The 19,870-nt window shown below is 39.4% G+C and overlaps 2 protein-coding genes across 5 annotated transcripts; both read left to right on the top strand.

Annotated features, from left to right (window-relative positions):
• Positions 1-1,502: 1,502 nt before the first annotated feature.
• On the top strand, positions 1,503-5,671 carry LOC132102873 (farnesyl pyrophosphate synthase-like). The gene is made up of 10 exons (XM_059507572.1): positions 1,503-1,629; positions 2,082-2,237; positions 2,481-2,621; positions 3,212-3,292; positions 3,734-3,856; positions 4,014-4,102; positions 4,190-4,262; positions 4,371-4,448; positions 4,563-4,697; positions 4,789-5,671. Exons 1-10 carry the CDS (start codon positions 1,627-1,629, stop codon positions 4,987-4,989), a joined length of 1,080 nt encoding a protein of 359 aa, XP_059363555.1. The 5' UTR covers positions 1,503-1,626; the 3' UTR covers positions 4,990-5,671.
• Positions 5,672-5,804: 133 nt separating this feature from the next.
• On the top strand, positions 5,805-19,870 carry LOC132102872 (uncharacterized). 4 transcript variants are annotated; one of them, XM_059507567.1, is made up of 12 exons: positions 5,805-5,961; positions 7,052-10,195; positions 12,217-13,215; positions 13,944-14,063; positions 14,150-14,226; positions 14,393-14,410; positions 14,598-14,772; positions 15,104-15,209; positions 15,322-15,368; positions 16,174-16,927; positions 17,074-17,238; positions 17,992-19,870. In XM_059507567.1, exons 2-12 carry the CDS (start codon positions 7,144-7,146, stop codon positions 18,155-18,157), a joined length of 5,679 nt encoding a protein of 1,892 aa, XP_059363550.1. In that variant the 5' UTR covers positions 5,805-5,961; positions 7,052-7,143; the 3' UTR covers positions 18,158-19,870. The 4 variants fall into 4 exon arrangements, with proteins under 4 accessions (XP_059363550.1, XP_059363554.1, XP_059363552.1 ...); XM_059507568.1 differs by having other exon boundaries at positions 5,817-6,041; XM_059507571.1 differs by lacking the exon at positions 12,217-13,215.

Raw genomic sequence — 19,870 nt, 5'->3', positions numbered from 1 at the left:
CTAGTTAGGAAACAGTCGTCCAGCTTAGATGTAGGTTGGGCCTCGGCCTTCTCAACCTCCCAATCCAGCCCCAATTTACCCACCGCGTGAGAATCCACATTCAACAGCTCGCTGTAGGAGGGGGAAACACGCTTCTCCTGTCCACTAGGAGGGAGAGGGCTAGCGTCGGCAGCAAAGTCCTCAGACCCCGAGGCCGCGGTGGATAAGATGTCATCATCATATCGTCCACAACCGAAGGAGATAGCATCATATGCCTCCGGGGTGGGCTGTAAATCCTCAATTGAGAAAACGACTGGTTCGACAAAGCTCTTTTCCTGCACTAGGGTAGGGGAGAGCGAGCGATGTGGAGAAAATTCCAGTGCAGTGCTGTCCTCATAATCCATGTCGCACATGTCTCTCCAAGCCACAGCCTCGTGCGGTGCCTCAGCAGCCGCAGAAGTGACACGGCGGGGGTTAGACGCAGGCGACATTAGAAAACACTTCTACCCTCAATCGCAGTACTGTAAGCCGCAGGCCATCACCGTGAGGGCAAGAAGAAAGGCCGCTAAGTGCTGCCTGTGCGTGATGAAAGCCCAAGCACACTACGCACCTTTCATGGGAGTCTCCCTTCATGATAAACCTGGTACACGGTTACTTACATTTCCGAAAATTCATCGCGTCCGCGAAGAGGAGTTAACACTGCTCGGAGAAAACCGCTGAGAACGCGAGATGATTCCTAGGGCACAGATGATTCGCTTTCCTGAAGGAAATGAAATCTGAGCGAAATAGCGCGCGGCACCCAGGTATACGATGCGTACGCATGCGTAGGGTGGTGCCAAGCGCTATTTGGCCAATAGGATTGGCGGGATGGTATAGGGCTTCAGACATTCGTCACACCGAGGGGTGTTCCCATACGGTGAAGTCACTGCAGCATCGAAGCACCTATGAAAGGGAAACTCTCTTCAGGAGTCTACGGGTGATGTCATGGACACTACGTCCATGTTTTTATACAGTCTATGACTACTACTCTGCTGTTTACCGTTTTATTTTTTATTATTATATGTTTTTTTTACCTATACTGTATCTACTGGTTTTATTTTTCTAAGCCAACTTTTTGGACTTTATTAATTAATCGCTTGTGTTCATTATATTGTACTCAAAATGAGTAGGCTACATTATATTGTAAGTCAAAATGATGTATATATATACGCCTAACCATGCGAAGTAATTAACTTTGGGGTCCAACAGTGAAGAAATAAATATTTACTGTCAATCTATTGTAGGCTATATCGTGCTACGAGTTTGCCAAATCTGATTGGTTCCCTTGCATTCACTCCACCCTTTGCTTCGTGGAAAGTCTCTTCTCATTGGCTGATTTCTCTGGAGCCCATCCTCGTTCGATTACTGGAACCAATGGACGTTCGTGATGTCATATGAGCTTTTGCGTACGCGACACAACAGATCATGCGCAAAACATCTCGGTACTTGAAGTTTAAAATGAAGCCTTCAGACTGAAACAAATTATCGTAAAAACTACAATATGAGGTACGCCTTCGATCTTATGGGCCGTCTTGACTTTTCATACCGCAGGTGAAATAAAAGCACAGAAATGTGTGTGATAGTAGTGTGAGCAAGGACAGATTCGTGATGGTAAGTTTAAGTAAACCTCTTACTTGATAAAAGTGTACCAAGAATCGTTTAATCTCTAACAGTAATGTTAAGGCTGCTTAGCGAAACTTAAGCCTGTGCGATCATGTTTACATTGTTAATGTGTGATCGTGGTAAGTAATATTCCTCCCATTATTTCCTAAATCGGGATATAATGAGTTTAGCAGTGTTCCTTAAAAAGCTGTCACTACTGTAATACCAGGCTTGCTGAATTAGGCTTTTAATACAGATTAAACCCAATGCATTAGCACTGGTACGTTACGCGCTATGAAGATTTTTATGCATGTAACTTACCGTATGTATTTTCAATTTAGGACATTATTTTATTTCCACATTTAACAAGTGATACTCTAATCTTAATCAAAGATGTTTGCCTTTATCTGATTTATGTCTCTGTCATTACACTATATTTCTGTGCTTGATCATAACTTAAGGAGGCAAGCAGGTGCAGTAACGGTGTCCAGCAGAAAGGCAAGATGTTGTCAGATGCTCAGCTCTTTGATTTGGAGTTTGAAAAGCTGGTGTCTGAACTTACAGAGCAGGACTTCACTGATCCAGTTCTCACTGATGCGCTGAACAGACTCAGAGAGGTAGAGCAAACCTCTCACAGCCTTCACAAATAGTTAAGGTGGCACACAAATCATTTGCTGTTTAAAACTCTAAAACAGATCTAAAACCATTCTGAAACAACGCTCTATTGAATTAATTTTATTATTTGTCAGTTTGGCTTTTCTTTTCTTTTGTATTTAAATATATATATATATATATATATATATATATATATATATATATATATATATATATATATATATATATTATTTTTATTTTTTTAGGTGCTTCGGTACAATGCTCCTGGAGGCAAGAGAAACCGAGGCTTGTCTGTGATTGGTTCACTACGGGAGCTGGTCTCTCCTTCTGAACTGCCCCCTGATGAAGTTCACAGAGCCCTTTTGGTTGGATGGTGCATTGAACTGGTGTGTGAAATTGACACTTTTAGTTGACCTTACATCAACGGTTACTAACAATGCAAGTCGGTTCGCTAACTGGTGTACAAGACGATTTTTGAATAAATTACTTCAAATGCAGTTGATCATAGTTTTATCATTGCACAAAAATCTGAAACTAATATGAAATGATCCACACATAAGATCAAGATATTATATTGGATGAAGCCCATTTGCATTTAGTAGCCTATACATTTACTCTGACTTTACATAGAGACTGACAGGAAATAAACCAAACAATCACTTACATTTTTCTGACAATGAAGCAAATCTACCTTATAAAATGTTATTATATAAAAACAGTGATAATTAAAATTCAAACTCGCACTTATAAAAAAAAAAGTGAAATCACAGAGGTGTAAAATGAATGAAGGTCAATTTCTTGAAAAATGACAAGTCTGATCCATCTCATGCATTATTAAAGCTTACTGGCTGATTTCAGGAAAGGAATGAACACCACTCTGGATACCTGCTATCTGAAATAACTGTCAGTCATTTAACAGTGAGGGAAAAAAACGAGATAAAATTTAGCAGTGCATAATGTTTTGTTTTTTCCCCAGCTTCAGGCATTTTTCTTGGTGGCTGATGACATTATGGATGCATCCCTGACAAGAAGGGGTCAACCCTGTTGGTATAAGAAGGTAATTGATTCATTAATTTATGCCTGTTTTGAGATATGTGCTTATGATGCATGATGATTAGTATTGGTATTGGTAAACGTATTGTGTATATTGACTGGATATATATTACAATTATACTACCGTCAATTTAGTTTCATCCATTGAAGAGAAACCTTTTTTTAAAAACCAGTTATCTAGTCATCTTATTACACATTATGAAAATATAGCCATTTTATAGCGATATAACATTTTGTTCTCTTGATATTAAGCTTGGGTAAGTCTACTACTACTACTACTACTACTAATAGTAATAATAGTTATTGTTGCAGTTGTTGTTTATTATATTTCTACTGTTAAGTACGATCATAAACAGCATTCTTTTAATAAACTTCATAATATTATATAATATTCTTTAAAAATTTTACGTTTGCCATGAATCTATGTTCTTTTTCTGTTTGTCAGGAAGGCATTGGTCTGGATGCCATTAATGATGCTTTTCTCCTGGAGGGAGCGATCTACCGCCTTCTTCGCAGAAATTGCAGAGGACAGCGCTACTACGTGCATCTGCTCGAGCTTTTTAATGAGGTTACACACAAAAGCTTCATTACTCTGATACAGCACAGTACCACATGTGGGCACATTTTGACTTATTGTTGCCCACTGACAGCTTGTTCATTAAAATGTACAGCCTGTTAGACAGTTTCTATTGTTTAATCTTGAACCTGAATCTTTTTTCTTCAAGACCTCTTTCCAGACAGAGCTGGGTCAAGCTCTAGATCTGATGACGGCACCTCCACACAAAATTGACCTTGATCGCTTCACCATGGAGAGGTGAGATGGTGTCTCAGCTTCTGAAACCTGTCAAAAGAAAATCTTATTTGCCCAATCGTTGACTGATTTACAGTGTATTTGCTTCAGGTACAAAGCCATTGTGAAATACAAGACGGCATTCTACTCCTTTTATCTCCCTGTGGCTGCAGCCATGTACATGGTGAGTTTTGCACACAGTACATGTCTATTAATGATTTTTTTATTAATAAATTTTTTTTTATGAAATCTAAAGAATTATTTCTGTAATAATTTTCTTTTTTGATTACAGGCAGGGATTGAAAATGAGACTGAACACAACAATGCTAAAACTATTTTACTTGAGATGGGAGAGTTCTTTCAGATACAGGTATATTAATAGTGTAATAAAGCAACAGTTTTGAAGCCTGGTATCCTCAATGCTATCAGATCTTCTCTTAGTTGTAATATACCAAAGCATTCAGAACATTTTCCACATTGACAGGATGATTACTTGGATTGTTATGGTGACCCTGCCGTTACTGGAAAGATTGGCACCGATATCCAGGACAACAAATGCAGCTGGCTGGTGGTGACTGCACTGGGCATCATGACTCCCGAACAGAGGGCCGAACTAGAGGTGAGACAACGTGGGACAGTTTCTAAAGGGAAATAACTCCAGAAAGCTTACTAATGTAGTAGAGTTAACAGATTTTCCTTCTTTCTCTCAGGCATGTTATGGACGTAGTGATGCTGAAAGTGTTGAACGGGTCAAAGCTTTGTATGATAGTCTGGAAATGCCTATTCGATACCATCAACACGAGGAGGAGAGCTATCGCCGCCTTCAAAAACTCATCCAGCTTCATGCCAAGAATCTGCCTCATGCAGTTTTTCTTAATTTTGCCAAGAAAATATACAGGAGAAACAAATAAGGTGTGGTTCTGAGATATGAAAGGACACACGTGGAGTTTTTAGGCAAGCAGACCATTATCAAATAAATATGCAGTGATGGATTTTAGTGGTTGAATAAATATAGAAATGGTAGGTTTTATCTGCACTTTAAATATACTGTCAAGAGTTTAGTTATTTGTCATAATTATTTGTTTTCCCTCTGTTATTCGTGCAGAAAAAATTACAATATTCTGATTCAGAGGTCAATTACAAATAGCACACATAAACAATACCTGGCAGTGTTTCACTTGGGGTTATTATGTAAAAACCATAAATATTATTTTCATCAGGTTTTTGGATTGCATTGTCAATGTCTTTTGGTAAATAAGAGAGAAATGGGAAATGGAATAAGGTGTAATAAAACAAATATTTACAAGAGAAAATTAATGCAGATGCAATCCCAGTGAATGGATGCACATATATTCCTTAAAAACCAAACCAAAAGCAAATAAGCAAAGAAATACCTAGATCAAATATCTGCCCATGCAGAACACAGAATTTTTTTGTGAAATCTGTCACGTTAGGTTGTACTGTACATTTATACACTATACCAGAATGTCTATCTCACTTATCCGGTTATTCATCAATCGCCATAATTGCTGTAAATTTGGATTATAGAGAGACGAGCAATGTGCTTTTAATAAAGAGATGTGGTCAACATTCTTTTACCGTGCACTATTTTGTGTGAGGAGGTGTTTGAATGAGTGTGTGCAAGAGAAGTGTCTCGAGCTCGCTGCTCTCGGTTTGGTCCGGAAGAGGAGAGATGCTGCTGAGGGGCGTGGCCTCGAGGATGGGATGAGAGGAGGAGGAGAGGAAGGTAAGGGTGGATGACGGAGCGATAGACGGGAGGAAAGAGAATAACGGCGTTTAGTAATTCCAGAGTCATGGCTTGTGCGATGGAATAGAGATAGAGATCAAGAAGAACTAGTTCTCTATATCTTTCTGGAAATTAGGTAATTTTGTTCGTATTACGTTTTGTGCGTTTTGTTTTATTGCCGGATTTTCCTGATGAATATGTTGTTTTGTTTCTAAGGTAAGGTAATCGAATATATATCAAAGACCCATGCGGTTTTATTGTGAAATTATTGATACAGAACCATTGAAGTCTACGGAGGAGGCGTCATCACATCGTAGACATCACTTAAATACTGTCTATACATATATATTAGCCACCAAATAAATAATAGACAACGGGGTCATATATTACGTGATGTTCAAATATTGTATTTATATCAATCATGAGTTTATTTACTAAACGCGCGCTAGGCCTAGATGTATCCAAGGACATTGGGCGCGAGCAGTGCATTGCCCACAGTCTTTATGAAGAGCAAAAACAGCGTTAGTCATTGCTTTATATACTGCTCAACATGCCTCTCGCAGAGAAAAAGCACAGATTTTTTAAACTAGAATGTAGAGATTTCTAGTTGATTCGCTTATATGTAGGCTATAATCATGTTGTTCTCTCTCTTGTGTATGAAAATATTGTTTACGTAGAGTATTCTCTAAATAATGCACAAATTTCCCAGGTAAATACAAATGTGTTCTTATCTGAGGTCATCAGAGCTTGGGTAAATGCTAAAAGACGAAGATGAAGATGCCAAGCTCTAAATATAACTGTTAGTTGGCAGGTTTTTTTTCTTTACTCTTACAAATAGTATTTTAATAATATTGAAATCATATACCCAAATGAAATACTGTTATGTATAGCATTATTGAAATTATTATAAACGTAATTATTAAAATGATATATTATTTATTAGAAAAACAATTGAATATTAGTACTGAGCGTGCAAGCAGTTTCTTAAAAGCTGGTATGTACAATAGGTACACGTTTCAGTAGTGTATTCAGGGAATAGTGTATACATTGTTATGCTCTGAGAAACTGGAAATAATATTGATGTTCAATATCAGTCCAGGAGCAGCAAAGAAATGCTACTTTATGCAATTTACCAAGTGATGCTAACATTTTTTTTTTTTGTCCAATTTCTCAAGGTGGTACATTTTTGTTTTTCTAAACAAAATCTGTCTTTCTTGATATTTCAGGTACTAACTAGATCCAAGATGTGACCCCATATGTTTACAAACCCCTTAGAAAAACACCAGAATAATAATAAGGACATAAAAACTATCCCACCATGCACCCCTCCTCTCGTCCCTCTGTGCCCCCACGGTCCCGCAGGTTTGACAATAGGCGCACAGAGGTAAAACCAAGCCAAGGGGCTAAGAGGGAGGACAAAATCATGAACATGGCATCTTCATTCCCTCGCCGTGGCACTCGAGGACCACCTGAGTCTTCCAGGTTAAAGGGCCCTGGTCAAGGTGCACGAGCTCCTGTGGTTCAGTCCAAACTGGTGCGGCCAAAGAAGAATGGTGCTCACGCAATACCAGCAATCTCAAAACCAAAAAGTGGACACACTGTTTCAAACCCAGTCCCAGCTGTGGATCCAAACTATAATGAGCCAAGCCTACCTTGTCTGTGTTGTGATGGCCCTTCACCTCAGGATATCAACAGCCTTTTTAATCACAACCATAACAACAATAACACTGTAAACATCGGGCAACAAATGAAGCTGCCACCGCCACAGAAGGAATTGGTAGTGCCAAAACAAGACATCAAAGAAGATGAGTGTAAGCCAGAAGTAATACAACCTAATCTTATCCCAGTGGAAGAGAGAGAGGAGGAAAATGGCATTGTGGATGAAAAAGAGGGTGGTGAGCTCAAAAATGATGACTGTAGTGTAAAAGTGAATGCTAATGTTGATGAGAATGGCAACGGCAATTGTAATGGTGAAGATGATGAAGATGATGACGATGAAGATGATGAAGATGATGATACTCTTGTCCCTTCTTCCTGCAACTGTCCAGAATCCATGCTGGACTTCTCCCTCACATCTTCTACCTCATCTTCATCTACATCCATCAGCAGCTGCTCTGATCTGGAGTGTGACTGCCCTGAAACATTTTCATTGTCATCACAGGACCAAGAGGCAACTGAACGCTATCCATCGTCTTGTTCCCTGGATACCAACTGCCCTGCCTTTCAGTCCAGTGTCTTACCACTGGATCTCAACACTTCTGCAAGATCGCCTTGCTCTTCTGATGAAGGCTATCCCTCAGCCCCGTGCACTCCATCCTCTGACTACATAGACAGCAAGGGATCAGAAGAAGGAAAATGTAATAAAGTGGATCTCCTACATTTTTTAGACTCCATAGAAGAGTTGGGAAAAATGGATCTGTTCTACCGCATTGCTAGGCTGGCATGCTGGGAACTGGATGGTGAGCTGATTGTCAGAGATAGATTGGATCACCAGCAGAAGCTTCAGAGGGTTAACAAAGAGGTAAAGTTGGCTTATCTTGTGAAACTTCAGGAGGAAGGGTTAGACTTTGACGATGAGGATATCACTGGAGTTTTGGATGAAATGGGGAATATTGAAATTCCATGGAAGTTGTATAAAAGCAACAAATCAAGTGAATCCCAGGAATTTTCTGATGCAGGGGTAGATCTGACAGTTCCTTCTGACCTTGATGAAACCCCTGCCTCTGATTCACTTGCTCCATCACCACTGGATCCTCCTCCTCGGCCCCCGAAACCTCCAACAAGGCATGTGAGTGCCCATCCAGAATCACACACTTACGAGAACATCAGCAGACAACATGTCTTCTCAGTCTCATCCACCGATGATGCTACAAGTATCCCTGTCCCTGCCTTGCCTGTGCTTTCATCCTCATCCTCACCCCCACTCCTGAAACCTCCTGTCCTTCCTCCACTGCCATCACAGCCTGTGCCCTACTTCACCCTAAATACAGTCAGACCTGCTCTTACCTCCCCCACCCCACCAATTCCTCCTCCAAGAAGAAGGCATAAAGCCCGTCTAGAGGCTCAGAGACTTGCTGAGCTTGAAAGAGAAAAGGCTCCTCTGTCTTTTCCACCACCAATGTCTAGACCTCCTCCATTGCCACCTCCACCTGTGATGTCCTCTCCTCCAGCTATTCCACCTCCACCATCACTCTCGCCACCTCCATCTTTTCATGCTCTGGATGTGGAAATCCGAAAGTTGCTTGCACTGGCAGGCCTCACCCAGGCTGAATTGCTTAAACTTAGTCCCGAGTTGGGTGTCTGTGTAGATGTTGTCTTGGAGAATGAGCAACAGCCTATGTCTGATGTCTCTCAGATTAGAGAAATCAGTTTAAACAGGACACACAAGGAAGAAAGTAAGGATATTCCAGATAAGGGATATTCCAGTTTGGAGGAAGGATTTGGGAAAGACAGGTCTACAGGTGTAAAGGAATTAGATACTCTCAGTGAAAAGGAAGTTTCTAAAGATGAACAGAAGGAAGCAAACAGGACAACATCCTTCACAGAAATGGCAAGACGACGTAAGAGAAATGGTGGACACTGTAATCATAGCTGCAGCTGTGTTTTTGGATCTCCCAACTCGTATTACAGCACTGATCTTAGCAATACAAACATCCCGAATGTTAGCTTTGGATGTTTTGATTATACTTCAATGATTGCAGATACACCTCCTCCTCCACCTCCAAGACCATTGCCCCCTTGTCCACCAATCGCCTCCAACCCTCCTGAACTTCCTCCTCTCAAGCCATGCACTCTACCCGCCAATGCTTCTCGTCCTGACAGATTTGACTGGTTGATAGCCTTCACCCCAGATACAGAGTCACCACCTCTTGAGATGCGAAAATCATCAAATGATGCCATATTGCAAAAAGGCCCAACTTCAACTTCAGGATCAAAAGTCACAACCTTTAAAGAATTACGCAACAGAAGCAAACAGAGCTACCCACCAGCTCATATTCAACCAGAACCTGATCCAACTGTTATCACCCCAGACCCTGATTTCCTGTACAACCTCAAATGGAGAAGAGAAAAGATTGATGGGAATGGCTGGGAATATACTTCCCAAGCACAAGCCTCATTTCTTCAGCCTCCACCCACTCCTGCCTCATTGTCCCTATTTAGGGAAATGTGCCGCCTGAATAAACAAGAAGATTGTCCAGCAGAACCCAAAGTGTCCCAACAACTTGGCTGTTCAGTAAGTGAAGGCAGCCTAAGAACTATTTGTGATGAAAGAGATAAAGCTGTTCACACCAAGAAGATGGATGATGAAAATAAAGTGGAAGTTAGGGGATTGGCAGATGGAGCATGGACTTTGGAAACCAGGACAACAGGTAAAGTTCCATTTCATAAATATAGTTGTTACTCTGACCTGTTTTGTCTTATAGAGTTCATCCACACAATAAAACAGTGCAAATGAAGTGGAATATTAAGGAGAAAGTAAAAGAACAGTAGTCTGATGACATGGAAAGTGGTGAGCCAAGATGAGAGTCACGAATTCAGATGGGCAGATGAATCAGCAGAGCAAGACTGGAGGGAATTTCAGAATGTAGCAGGCTTAATGCTGTGTTGTTTCTCATGATGTCACAATGCTTCTTAATTATTCATCCTATCAGCAGGCTAATTTTTTTTCTCTTGTCCTCTCTTTCTTTGCCCTGGCTGGCATTATATATCATACTTTTCACTGTCAACCTTCCTATATGTAGGTTTAATGTCTAGTTTTAAATTGATTTTTGAAGTGAAGTAAAATGGACTGACATTTTAAAACTTTAAAATTATATTTACTATCACAAATATTGTCTCATACAAAGGTCATGATGCACACCCCACACCTCTCCTTTCCTCCACCTTGCTTTGTCATTTTTCTGACATGCCTTGTTGTCTCCTATTATTCAATTTATACTCCTATGCTTGTTATTCTCTCATCTCGTTATTTTCAATTTGCCATTTTTCTTTTGCTCTGCTCCTTGGTGCACTTTTATCTGCCAAGTGGAAAAGGCAAATTTGCTTGGATCAGGTTACTTCACTTTTGACTTCAGATATAAATGGCCTCTAATGTGCCTGTAAATTGAGTAGTAAATACATTTAAGGGGGGCCCTAATTTTTGTTTACAAGTTTAACACATCATGCAACTCTGCTAACCCGTGCTTTGGCAATATAAGTATTACTTATTTTATTCATAGATATTGGTATTCACGAATTTAACTTTGGTGTTTAGATCTTCAAGTTTTGTATATCTGTTTTAGTTTGTGATAGTAAATAGCTGTTTAGTGAATCTTTACACCCTTCATCACTCATATTTCTGGCTGTGTTCAGTTAGATCAAAAACATGACCTTATGCCTTTAAGTGTAAAAAAGGTGTGACTCAGACCTTACACCAATCACAGTACAGCAACAGGGAAACAGGAAGTGCTGAGTCAAACTGACTTCATATGAGAGAGGGAGATATCGTGCAAGCTAAGGTAAAGTAGAATGGTTTTTATGTGTATAAATAATAATTCTCTAGAGATTTGTACTGTAAAATGAAAATGTACACTTTTTGACTGAACGGGATTCAATTGGATGGTTCAATTTTATAACACTTTTACTCAGCATAATCCACTGAAATGCAACATGCACTCTACTGATATGAATCAGAAGGTGAATGCCAGTGTTTGAGATCTGAAAGAACTCATTTTCAAAACAATTAGCTCTTGTAGTTTGTCTTTCAAGGCAAAGTTGTCATTGCAGATGAAACGGGATCCTAGTGCTGCTTCTAGTGAGATCCTAAAGAGAAACTGCTTTCTTGCACACTGCCAAAATTTTGAGGGATCAGATAAAGTGCTATTAGGCTCTGCGCACCATATACTGGAAATTGTAGTTTTGTGTGTGTGTTCTAGTAGTTGTAAGAAGGAAATTTTGAATACTTGACTAATTAGCTTTTATGGATTTGTGTTTACTATTATGTTTTTGTTTGTGTCTTATCAACCTATTTAGACCAAAATAGTTAGACTTTCACTTTTTTTCTATGTTTTGACCTTATTTTCTGCTCTAAATATTCACATCTTTAGACAATGAATTATATACATATTTTCTCCATGCACTGTGGCATGTTGTGCTATGTTCTAGCATTTGTATGATTATTGTAACACAGAAAGTACACTTTACAAACTCTTTACAGTACTCTATCATTTGTTTCATCATATCTAATTGCATTCTCTCTTCTTCTAAATGACACTAACATTTTTCCATTCTCTCTTTCTCCCTCTTTCTTCACTGTTTGCTGTTTTACCATTCTGCCCATCGTTTCAATTCTGAATCTCCTCCATTGTTATAATCTCATAATGAATCACCCTGTACCCATAATAACTGAAAGTGTCCTCACCTCCCTTGTCCCTCTCCTCGACTTCGCCTTATTATCTGCACTCTGCTCCCCTGTCACAAGCCTCTCAGTTTTACCACACTGACACTGACAGGGATCGTGCCGTGACCCGTTGTGAGGGCTCCATAAACTTCTCGAACCCGTTATGCTTAAATTACACTTTAGACTGCATCAAAGATGACAATACTGACTCCCTGTACTGTGCGGGCCCAGAAAACAATAAGTCTTTGTTCTGTAAACAAGAGAATGATCTCAATGGTAATATGGATTCTCTTTACCACCACTGTAATCATGCTGACAGTCTTCTAGACTCTTTATCTGTCTGTGGGCATGATCGTGACAGCACAAAAAACAGCTTCTGTCCACATAACAGCGGAGTAAATTCAATCAGAAATCATGGTTCACTTTACAGTGATGCCAGATACACAAGAAGTAGCCTGAAGCTGTTCACTGACCCTGAACCACCAACTGACATTAACACTCTCACTGAGGGCGACATAACACCGTACAAAAACATTGATATGCAAACTTACATAACTATGCGAAACCTCAAAAATCAGAGCTATGTGAACAAAAACAGTTATAAAGATACCAACTTACTGTTTGATTTGAACTCAGACAACACTGATGACTCAAAACCACCAATCAACCCATTTTTAGACCAAAACAGCAATGAAAACACAACACAGCAGCTTGTATCTTTCCCTGCTTACTACCTTTATCACCCCAATAACTGCCCTTTGCATAAAGGCGCCCCCCCACGGCTGTCCCCTGTTGGAGCGATCTCACCTCCCCACAGGTCTGGGCCTCCAGTTCCAGGCACAGATGTTGCCCGTCTCTGTTCACCCCTGTTCCCCCGCAGTCGCACCCTTCCTGCCCTTGCTGCCCCCCTTTACTACCCTTATCTGTACACTCCCCCTGTTCAAGCCCCTCTGCGGGAACCATCGGTCCCCATACTCCACTCTCAGCAGACTCCACCACCGCTCACTTTGAGTAAGAGATCAGTGCATTCTCATTTCTCTCACTTTCCTCCACTTCTTCCCACTTTTTTTGATTGTAAAGCACCATGTCTGTTTGTCGTTGTGTCTCCATTCACATCCTGTGGATTTTGTAGCACTGTCTGTGTCTGTGACCGTGTGAAATATGTGGTTGTCTGTTGCATGATCTTAAAAATTATAATATGTGGTTTATTATATATTTTTTTACTGTTCAACTGTTAAGTGTTCATTTTTGTTTGCTTGAACTATTTGATTATAAGTCATGTAAGTTAATTATTTTTCTATAAATATACATATTACTCTTTTAGACTTTTTGAAGATTTCTTTGTGTTTATGGGTGTTCAATATTTTTTATTTTTATTTTATTAAATTTATTACATTTTATATAAATATGCGTATTGCTCTCATTTATTTTATTTTATTTATTTTAATTTTTCACCCATGACACAATTTATTTTTGTTCATTTGAAAGGCATTGGTGTTTCTTTTTAATGCTGCTCAGCATGTTTTGCTTTTTGCATGTGACAAACCCAAATTTGTCAATTCACACCCAAATATGAGTGAAATGAATAAATAATATCTTTCATAATTTATTCATTGATATTTGTATCCTCACGAGCTGCTGTCATGTACTGCACTGGACTGGCTCAAGATCAACTGGAATACATTATCTTCTTTTAATCGAGTTTCTAACCCCACCCTGCTGTCTTTCCCTCCTAATAGCATTTCGCAGCTTCTCATTCGCTGGCTCTGAGCAGAAGAACGTTGCCTGGATGGGAGAAGATGTGAGGCCCTCACTGAGTGCTGAAGGGCTGTCTTCTGCCTGCCTGCAAGAAAAGAAAAGTAATACAGTATAGTATACCTCACAAATTGTTGGTCCTCATTTGTTTTTATTTAGCTTTTGTTGATAATTGTGTTTTGTATCACAGCTCTTGTCAATTCAGTAAGTGTGGCAGTGGAAGCCATCTTGGCTCAGTTCAATTTGTCCAGGACTGTTGTGCAGAAGGTCAGTTTTGTTTGTTCTCAAACTTGGCATTTTAACTCCACTTTAGTTTAATATAAACATTCCCACAGAAAAGAAAAACTGAACATTAATAGAATTAGTAAATCATACCTGTTTTTTCCTCTCTCTCTCCATGCCACTTCCATACACTTCTCTTTTCTTTCTCCAGTTTCACTCAGTAGATAAGGTACTTCAAAGTTCATAAACATGAGCTTTGCCAATAACTTATTTGCACACGAACATTATGCACCTTTCACCTCTTTCTCCTATTTTGATATTCCCTCTTTTCTACCTCTTTTATTTATTTTGAAAATGTATATACCCTATATCTTTTTCTCCATTGCCCTTTTTTTTTTTTTTACCTCTGTTGACAGACTCTTTCTGGAGACAGCAGTGTAAATCCCGCTCTGGGTCGTCTGGTACTGCAGTGCCTTTGCCCAGCCCTGCGCAGCCTGCTCTCTGATGGACTCAAGCCCCACCAGAGTGACCTCATTGCAGGCAGAAGGCCAAATACACCCTGGGGGTTGGTTCAGGCCTCCACCAGACCAGGTATAAGACATCTGGACCTGGCATACGAGACAAAGACCTTCATTGAACATCTCATTTTGTATTCTAACGCTCTTTTTGTCTCTCTCCATCTCACATCCACACACTGTGAATCCCTGCAGTACTGACTCACCCATCTCTGTCATACTTCCAATCTTTAAATATTCCTTGGATTTCTCTGATTTCTGTCACTTAATCATGATTTTAATACTTTGTTCACCATGGTGCACATTAATTCTTTTGCCTTTTCTAGCATTTTTAAAGAATCAATCATTTGATTGTGTTGTACGTGTAAACTTACTTTTAAACATCGTCTATTATTGTGGTCCTTCAGGCCCGAGCACACAGGCTTTGCACAGCCTCCAGACTAAAGTAGCAGGGCTTCCTCAGCTTAGGCAGAGCAGACACAGGTTCAACGCATTCCTGTTTGGCCTTCTTAAGTAAGCCAGAACTTTCCTCAGTCCAAAAGATGATTTTATTGACAATATATTGATTGTCCCTCTTTTTATTCTCCATTGATTTATTTTTTTCTTCTTATGTTCTGACATGAAGTGTCAAGCTCCTGGACTGCTGGCTTTCACATCTGCAGTCCTGCAGTGGTAAGTGTTCATATTTCCTGTTGTTTTCCAATGGTCCTTGCCAGAAGCTAGTTTTTGGAACATTAGCAGCTAGTGGAGCATCTTGGACTGGCAACCAACCAGTTACCAAGTAGTTTAACCAGCTTCATGGCAGCTGTGGCCTAATGGTTAGAGACTTGGACTAGTTACCCAAAGGTCGCCGGTTTGAGTCTCGGTACTGGCAGGAGTTGTAGGTGTGGGGGAATGAATGAACAGCGCTCTCTTCCACCCTCAAAACCCATGGCTGAATTGCCCTTGAGCAAGGCACTGAACCCACAGTTGCTCCTCAGGCACTGGATCTATAGCTGCCCACTGCTCCGGGTGTGTGCTCACTTCTCACTGCTGTGTGTGCACTTGGATGGGTTAAATGCAGAGCACCAATTCCGAGTATGGATTACCATACTTGGCAAATGTCACGACTTTAACTTCAGGTGATCGAGCAAATTTTTGAAACATGGTGGGTGGTCGATCAGCTTAAACCCACTAATAACCAGGTTTAATCAGCTACCATGTTGCAAAACACATTTATCAGCCCAAGCTGGATTTTACCACATAGATTGAGCGATATGAAACTCAACTTTCTCATGACTGCTTTTGATTTTAATTTGATTAGTAACAAATGAAATCTGTATGCATAAACACGTTACAGACATGAAATCCTTTGAACCCAAGTAGTTTTTTTTGTAAAGCTTTTAACATCAATCAAAATGGGCTCTAAAAAACAAGAAGACTCTTCATTTACCTGTTAAGTAAAACCTTTGTCTTTTTATTTTCTTCACTCCTGCAGATGTGTTGGAGACATATTACCGGCCCACTTCCTTCATGCGTCTGTCACTAACTTCTTGCCAGTCTCTTTTTGAGGAGCTTCTCCTCCTCCTGCAGCCTCTCTCTCTTCTGACCTTTAACCTCGACCTGCTGTTTCAGCATCACCACCTTGACCCCTCCTCCCCAACTCTCACCCCAGCCAGTCAGACATCTGAGATATATTGCCCACCAAATGAAGAGTTCAGCTTCCACTTGTCACCCAAGGGGCTTTTCCAAGGAAGACGTCTTGGAAGCGAGTTAGAGCAAGACCATGGCAGTTTGGGTTTAGCCACCAATCCTAATTCAGGTCTCACGAGTCACGTTCTTGATGTGTCAGCTTATCGCAATCCAATTTCGCTGTCATCAGACGTCACCAAGGAGGAAGCCAATCCGCCATTATCATTGTTTAAAGGGAATGACATCTCCATACCTCTTAATGCAGGAAGCATTTCCCAACAGGCAGGCCAGGCTCTTCAGCAAGGCTGGGGGGCAGTAATGCGTTTGGGGGAGCGTTTTGGGCAAAACTTTGGATTGGCCACCACCACAGAGGATGTTAAAGGTCCAAACTCACCAGAAGACTGCAAGACTGGCTTCTCACTGAATCTGAAATGTCCAGATGAAAACAGGCAGGAACCAAGAGATGACCTTTCCTTGAGGGATAGTGGAGCTGCTGTTCCCTGGGGTCTGGGACGTCTATTTGGTGCTTCTAAGAGCCCCAACAACCCACCAACAAGCAGGTTTGATTATGTTTTGTTAAATGTCAGTTTAGTATATTTCAGATTTGTCCGATTTATTTATGTTATTTGTTTATTTATCTTTTTTTATTTATATTTATATTTATAGTTTATTTATATTTGTTTATATATCATCTTTCGTACTGTAGGCGCCCATCTCAGTGGCTCTCCCCAGGCTTGTCTGCCCTTTCCCGCTTAGTTAATCTTGGCCAGGGTCCTCCACCTGAGAAGAGAGAGCCCCAGAGAAGCAAAGATAAGGAGGAAGATGAAAATGAAAAGATTAATGAAACCAGAGATCAGCCAAACCCCTTGAGGTAAAGTTTCTGTTAGATTATTCATGTACAGATTTACATTTATGCATTTTATGAGAATAATGTTCAGACCTTTTTGGAAAAAAATAATGTTCTTTTTTATGGGCTTGTTGTTATTTAGGTGAATGACGCAATGTTAATCTTTATTTATTAATTTATTCAGGAAAAACAAAGTTAATTAAAAATGTTCTAATAAAAATTCATTCATACATGCAGTGGCTTGAATACGTCTTACTTTTTTGTTTGTTTATTTATTTACAAAACACACATTTCTGAAATAAAATCCATAAATATTCCTTAAGGAATAAAGTAGAAAATGCCAGTGTGAAGCAGCTTATGTCCTTATGTCAAATTGAGGGAAAAAAAAGCCTCATTAAAAGAATGAAATTATTGAAAAGAAAATCTTATTTTGAAGTTTGGCGATCTTTATTGTTTGGTAGAAAAAAATTTAAGCAAAACCACTTTACGGGTTATAATATTTGAAAAAAGTTTTGTAAACTTAATCCAAATCATGCAAGCCAACAAGCATCCCGAGAAAAAAAAAGGCATAATATCATAGACTGGACCAGTCAATAAGTCTCATAAAAAAATATTAAACTGACAAGCCAAGGTTATATAACATTGTACAATGTGTTGCCAAAAAGGTAATAATATTTATACATGAATAATCATGATATCACTCAAGCAGTCTCAGAAAAGCGTGTGGGAAGCCTTTACTGTGAGCAGTGTGCTGAGTCTTGTGTTCTGATTCATCAGGATGGTCAGGACTCTGTGTGACCACACAGGCACAGGAGCAGAGCTGAGCTTCGGTAAGGGGGAGGAGCTTGTCCTGTTGGGAGGCGTGGACCACGATTGGATCCGATGTCGTCAAGGTCACAAGGAAGGCCTTGTTCCCATTGGTTATGCTTCACTTATCATGTGACTTCTTTTTAATTGTATGTTTGTGTGAAAGAATATCAGGGGATAATGTATAAGGAAAAAGACCATATATAGATGTAGTTATTAGTAGCTGTGTTACGTGTTTATCTGTTTATCTCTGACCTTCGTTGCCTGGTTTGTGACGTCTGGAATATTTTTTGTGATATTGGAAACATAATTACTCTATAAATTATATATATATATATCTATATTTCACAAAGATAGATAGAAAGATAAACAAGAAATAGAAATGAGTAAAGAATAAGAATCAAGTTTAACAGTCATGACAAAAAATGTCCTATACACCCTTTTATTATCTCATTTGCCAGGAACATTTTGTTTGAAGACCGACATTATTATTCTCTTGTTGTTATTATTGTAACTCTCAATGGTAACAGTCAAATATAATACAGTAGAGTGGTAGTGTGTAGATGATTCTTTTCTGTTTCTTACAGTGTGATGGCTACTGTGGTGAGATACTTGGCTTGAAAGTGACTATGCATACTCTGTACTGTACTGTTTATGAGGCTTGTTGCTGGGGAAACCGTATATGATTGAAAGCATTCATGATTTTCGTTTGAATGGATATTCTGCATCGCTATAAGGCTTTGAATCAGAGGTTTACATACTAAACCTGCATGGATGTGTATGAATGTGTGTAGCAAATGTCAGGTAATCATCAATACAACTTATTTGTGATACATTCGCTCAAACTACAAACGCTTCATGCTGAAGGAATAGGTCGGGATTTTAGTGGCTGTTGTGGTTTGAAATAGAGCTTGCTTATTCTTGTTCATTAAATGGCCCTCTGTGTTTCTCACAGGTGAATGCTCATGTATAGTATGAATTTCAGACACGCCTCTGATTTGGCACTGCTAATCAAAAATATATTCAGACAAATGAAAGATTACTCTTGTCATGTTAGTGTGCCAGTCCGCATGGAGCACAGCTTTGCCCATCACACCACATAATGATATGCATTCTGGATTATCCCAACCAATAGCAAGAAACCAGTGGGCTACAGTAGCAGTAACCAGTTCACACTGATACATATACATAAGAATCTTGAAAATTGAACTGAAAATGAATCTATAGGATTAATGTTTGTATGAGTATGTAAAGGGACAACTGGTATAGTTTTTAGGATATAGTTTAGGAGAAAACACAATATGATAGATAAGTCTTTGAGAAGTCAGCTTTGTTATTGGCTTGAGCTTTAATGTCACTGTTTTAAAAACAAAGAAAATATAATAAAATATGGTTTGAGAAGCAAGCAGCAGGGCTTGGAAGAAGAAAAAAAAATCATATATAGTGTTATAGTCTTTCCTCACAGGGCAAACTGCAATTATGCATGACTTTTTAAAATTATTATCATCATTATTTGTTATTTCAGTTCGTTTATAATTGTGACATTTGAATTAAATTAGTATGTTCTGGAGAAAGAGACTGCTATGTCACATTATAAATAGAGGTTACTTATTGTTTGTGGTTAATATACCATTATATCGATCTGTTTTTTATCTGTTCCTCTTGTCTATCTCTCTATCTATCTCTTTGTGTGGTAATGAGTTGTGTAGCTCTGTAGTATTGCCCATCGCTGGTTGCACACTTAAAGCATATTATGTACTGTACCAACTCTCGAGTTCTGTAATTCCCTGTGAATCAGCTCTATGCATGTTGGTGTTTGTAAATATACCCAATAAAATATTAAAATAAA

The sequence above is a fragment of the Carassius carassius genome, chromosome 24 (assembly GCF_963082965.1).
Source record: "Carassius carassius chromosome 24, fCarCar2.1, whole genome shotgun sequence".
Lineage (NCBI taxonomy): Eukaryota > Metazoa > Chordata > Actinopteri > Cypriniformes > Cyprinidae > Carassius > Carassius carassius.
Note: the sequence above shows the minus strand (reverse complement) of the source record. Positions and strands in the feature narration are given on the sequence as shown.

Coding starts and splice junctions, on each gene's coding strand:
- LOC132102873 (XM_059507572.1), top strand. Junction 4,103..4,189: donor GATCGCTTCACCATGGAGAG/GTGAGATGGTGT, acceptor TATTTGCTTCAG/GTACAAAGCCATTGTGAAAT. Junction 4,449..4,562: donor GAGAGTTCTTTCAGATACAG/GTATATTAATAG, acceptor CCACATTGACAG/GATGATTACTTGGATTGTTA.
- LOC132102872 (XM_059507567.1), top strand. CDS start 7,144: ATGCACCCCTCCTCTCGTCCCTCTGTGCCCCCACGGTCCCGCAGGTTT. Junction 10,196..12,216: donor TTTGGAAACCAGGACAACAG/GTAAAGTTCCAT, acceptor AATAACTGAAAG/TGTCCTCACCTCCCTTGTCC. Junction 13,216..13,943: donor TCCACCACCGCTCACTTTGA/GTAAGAGATCAG, acceptor CCCTCCTAATAG/CATTTCGCAGCTTCTCATTC.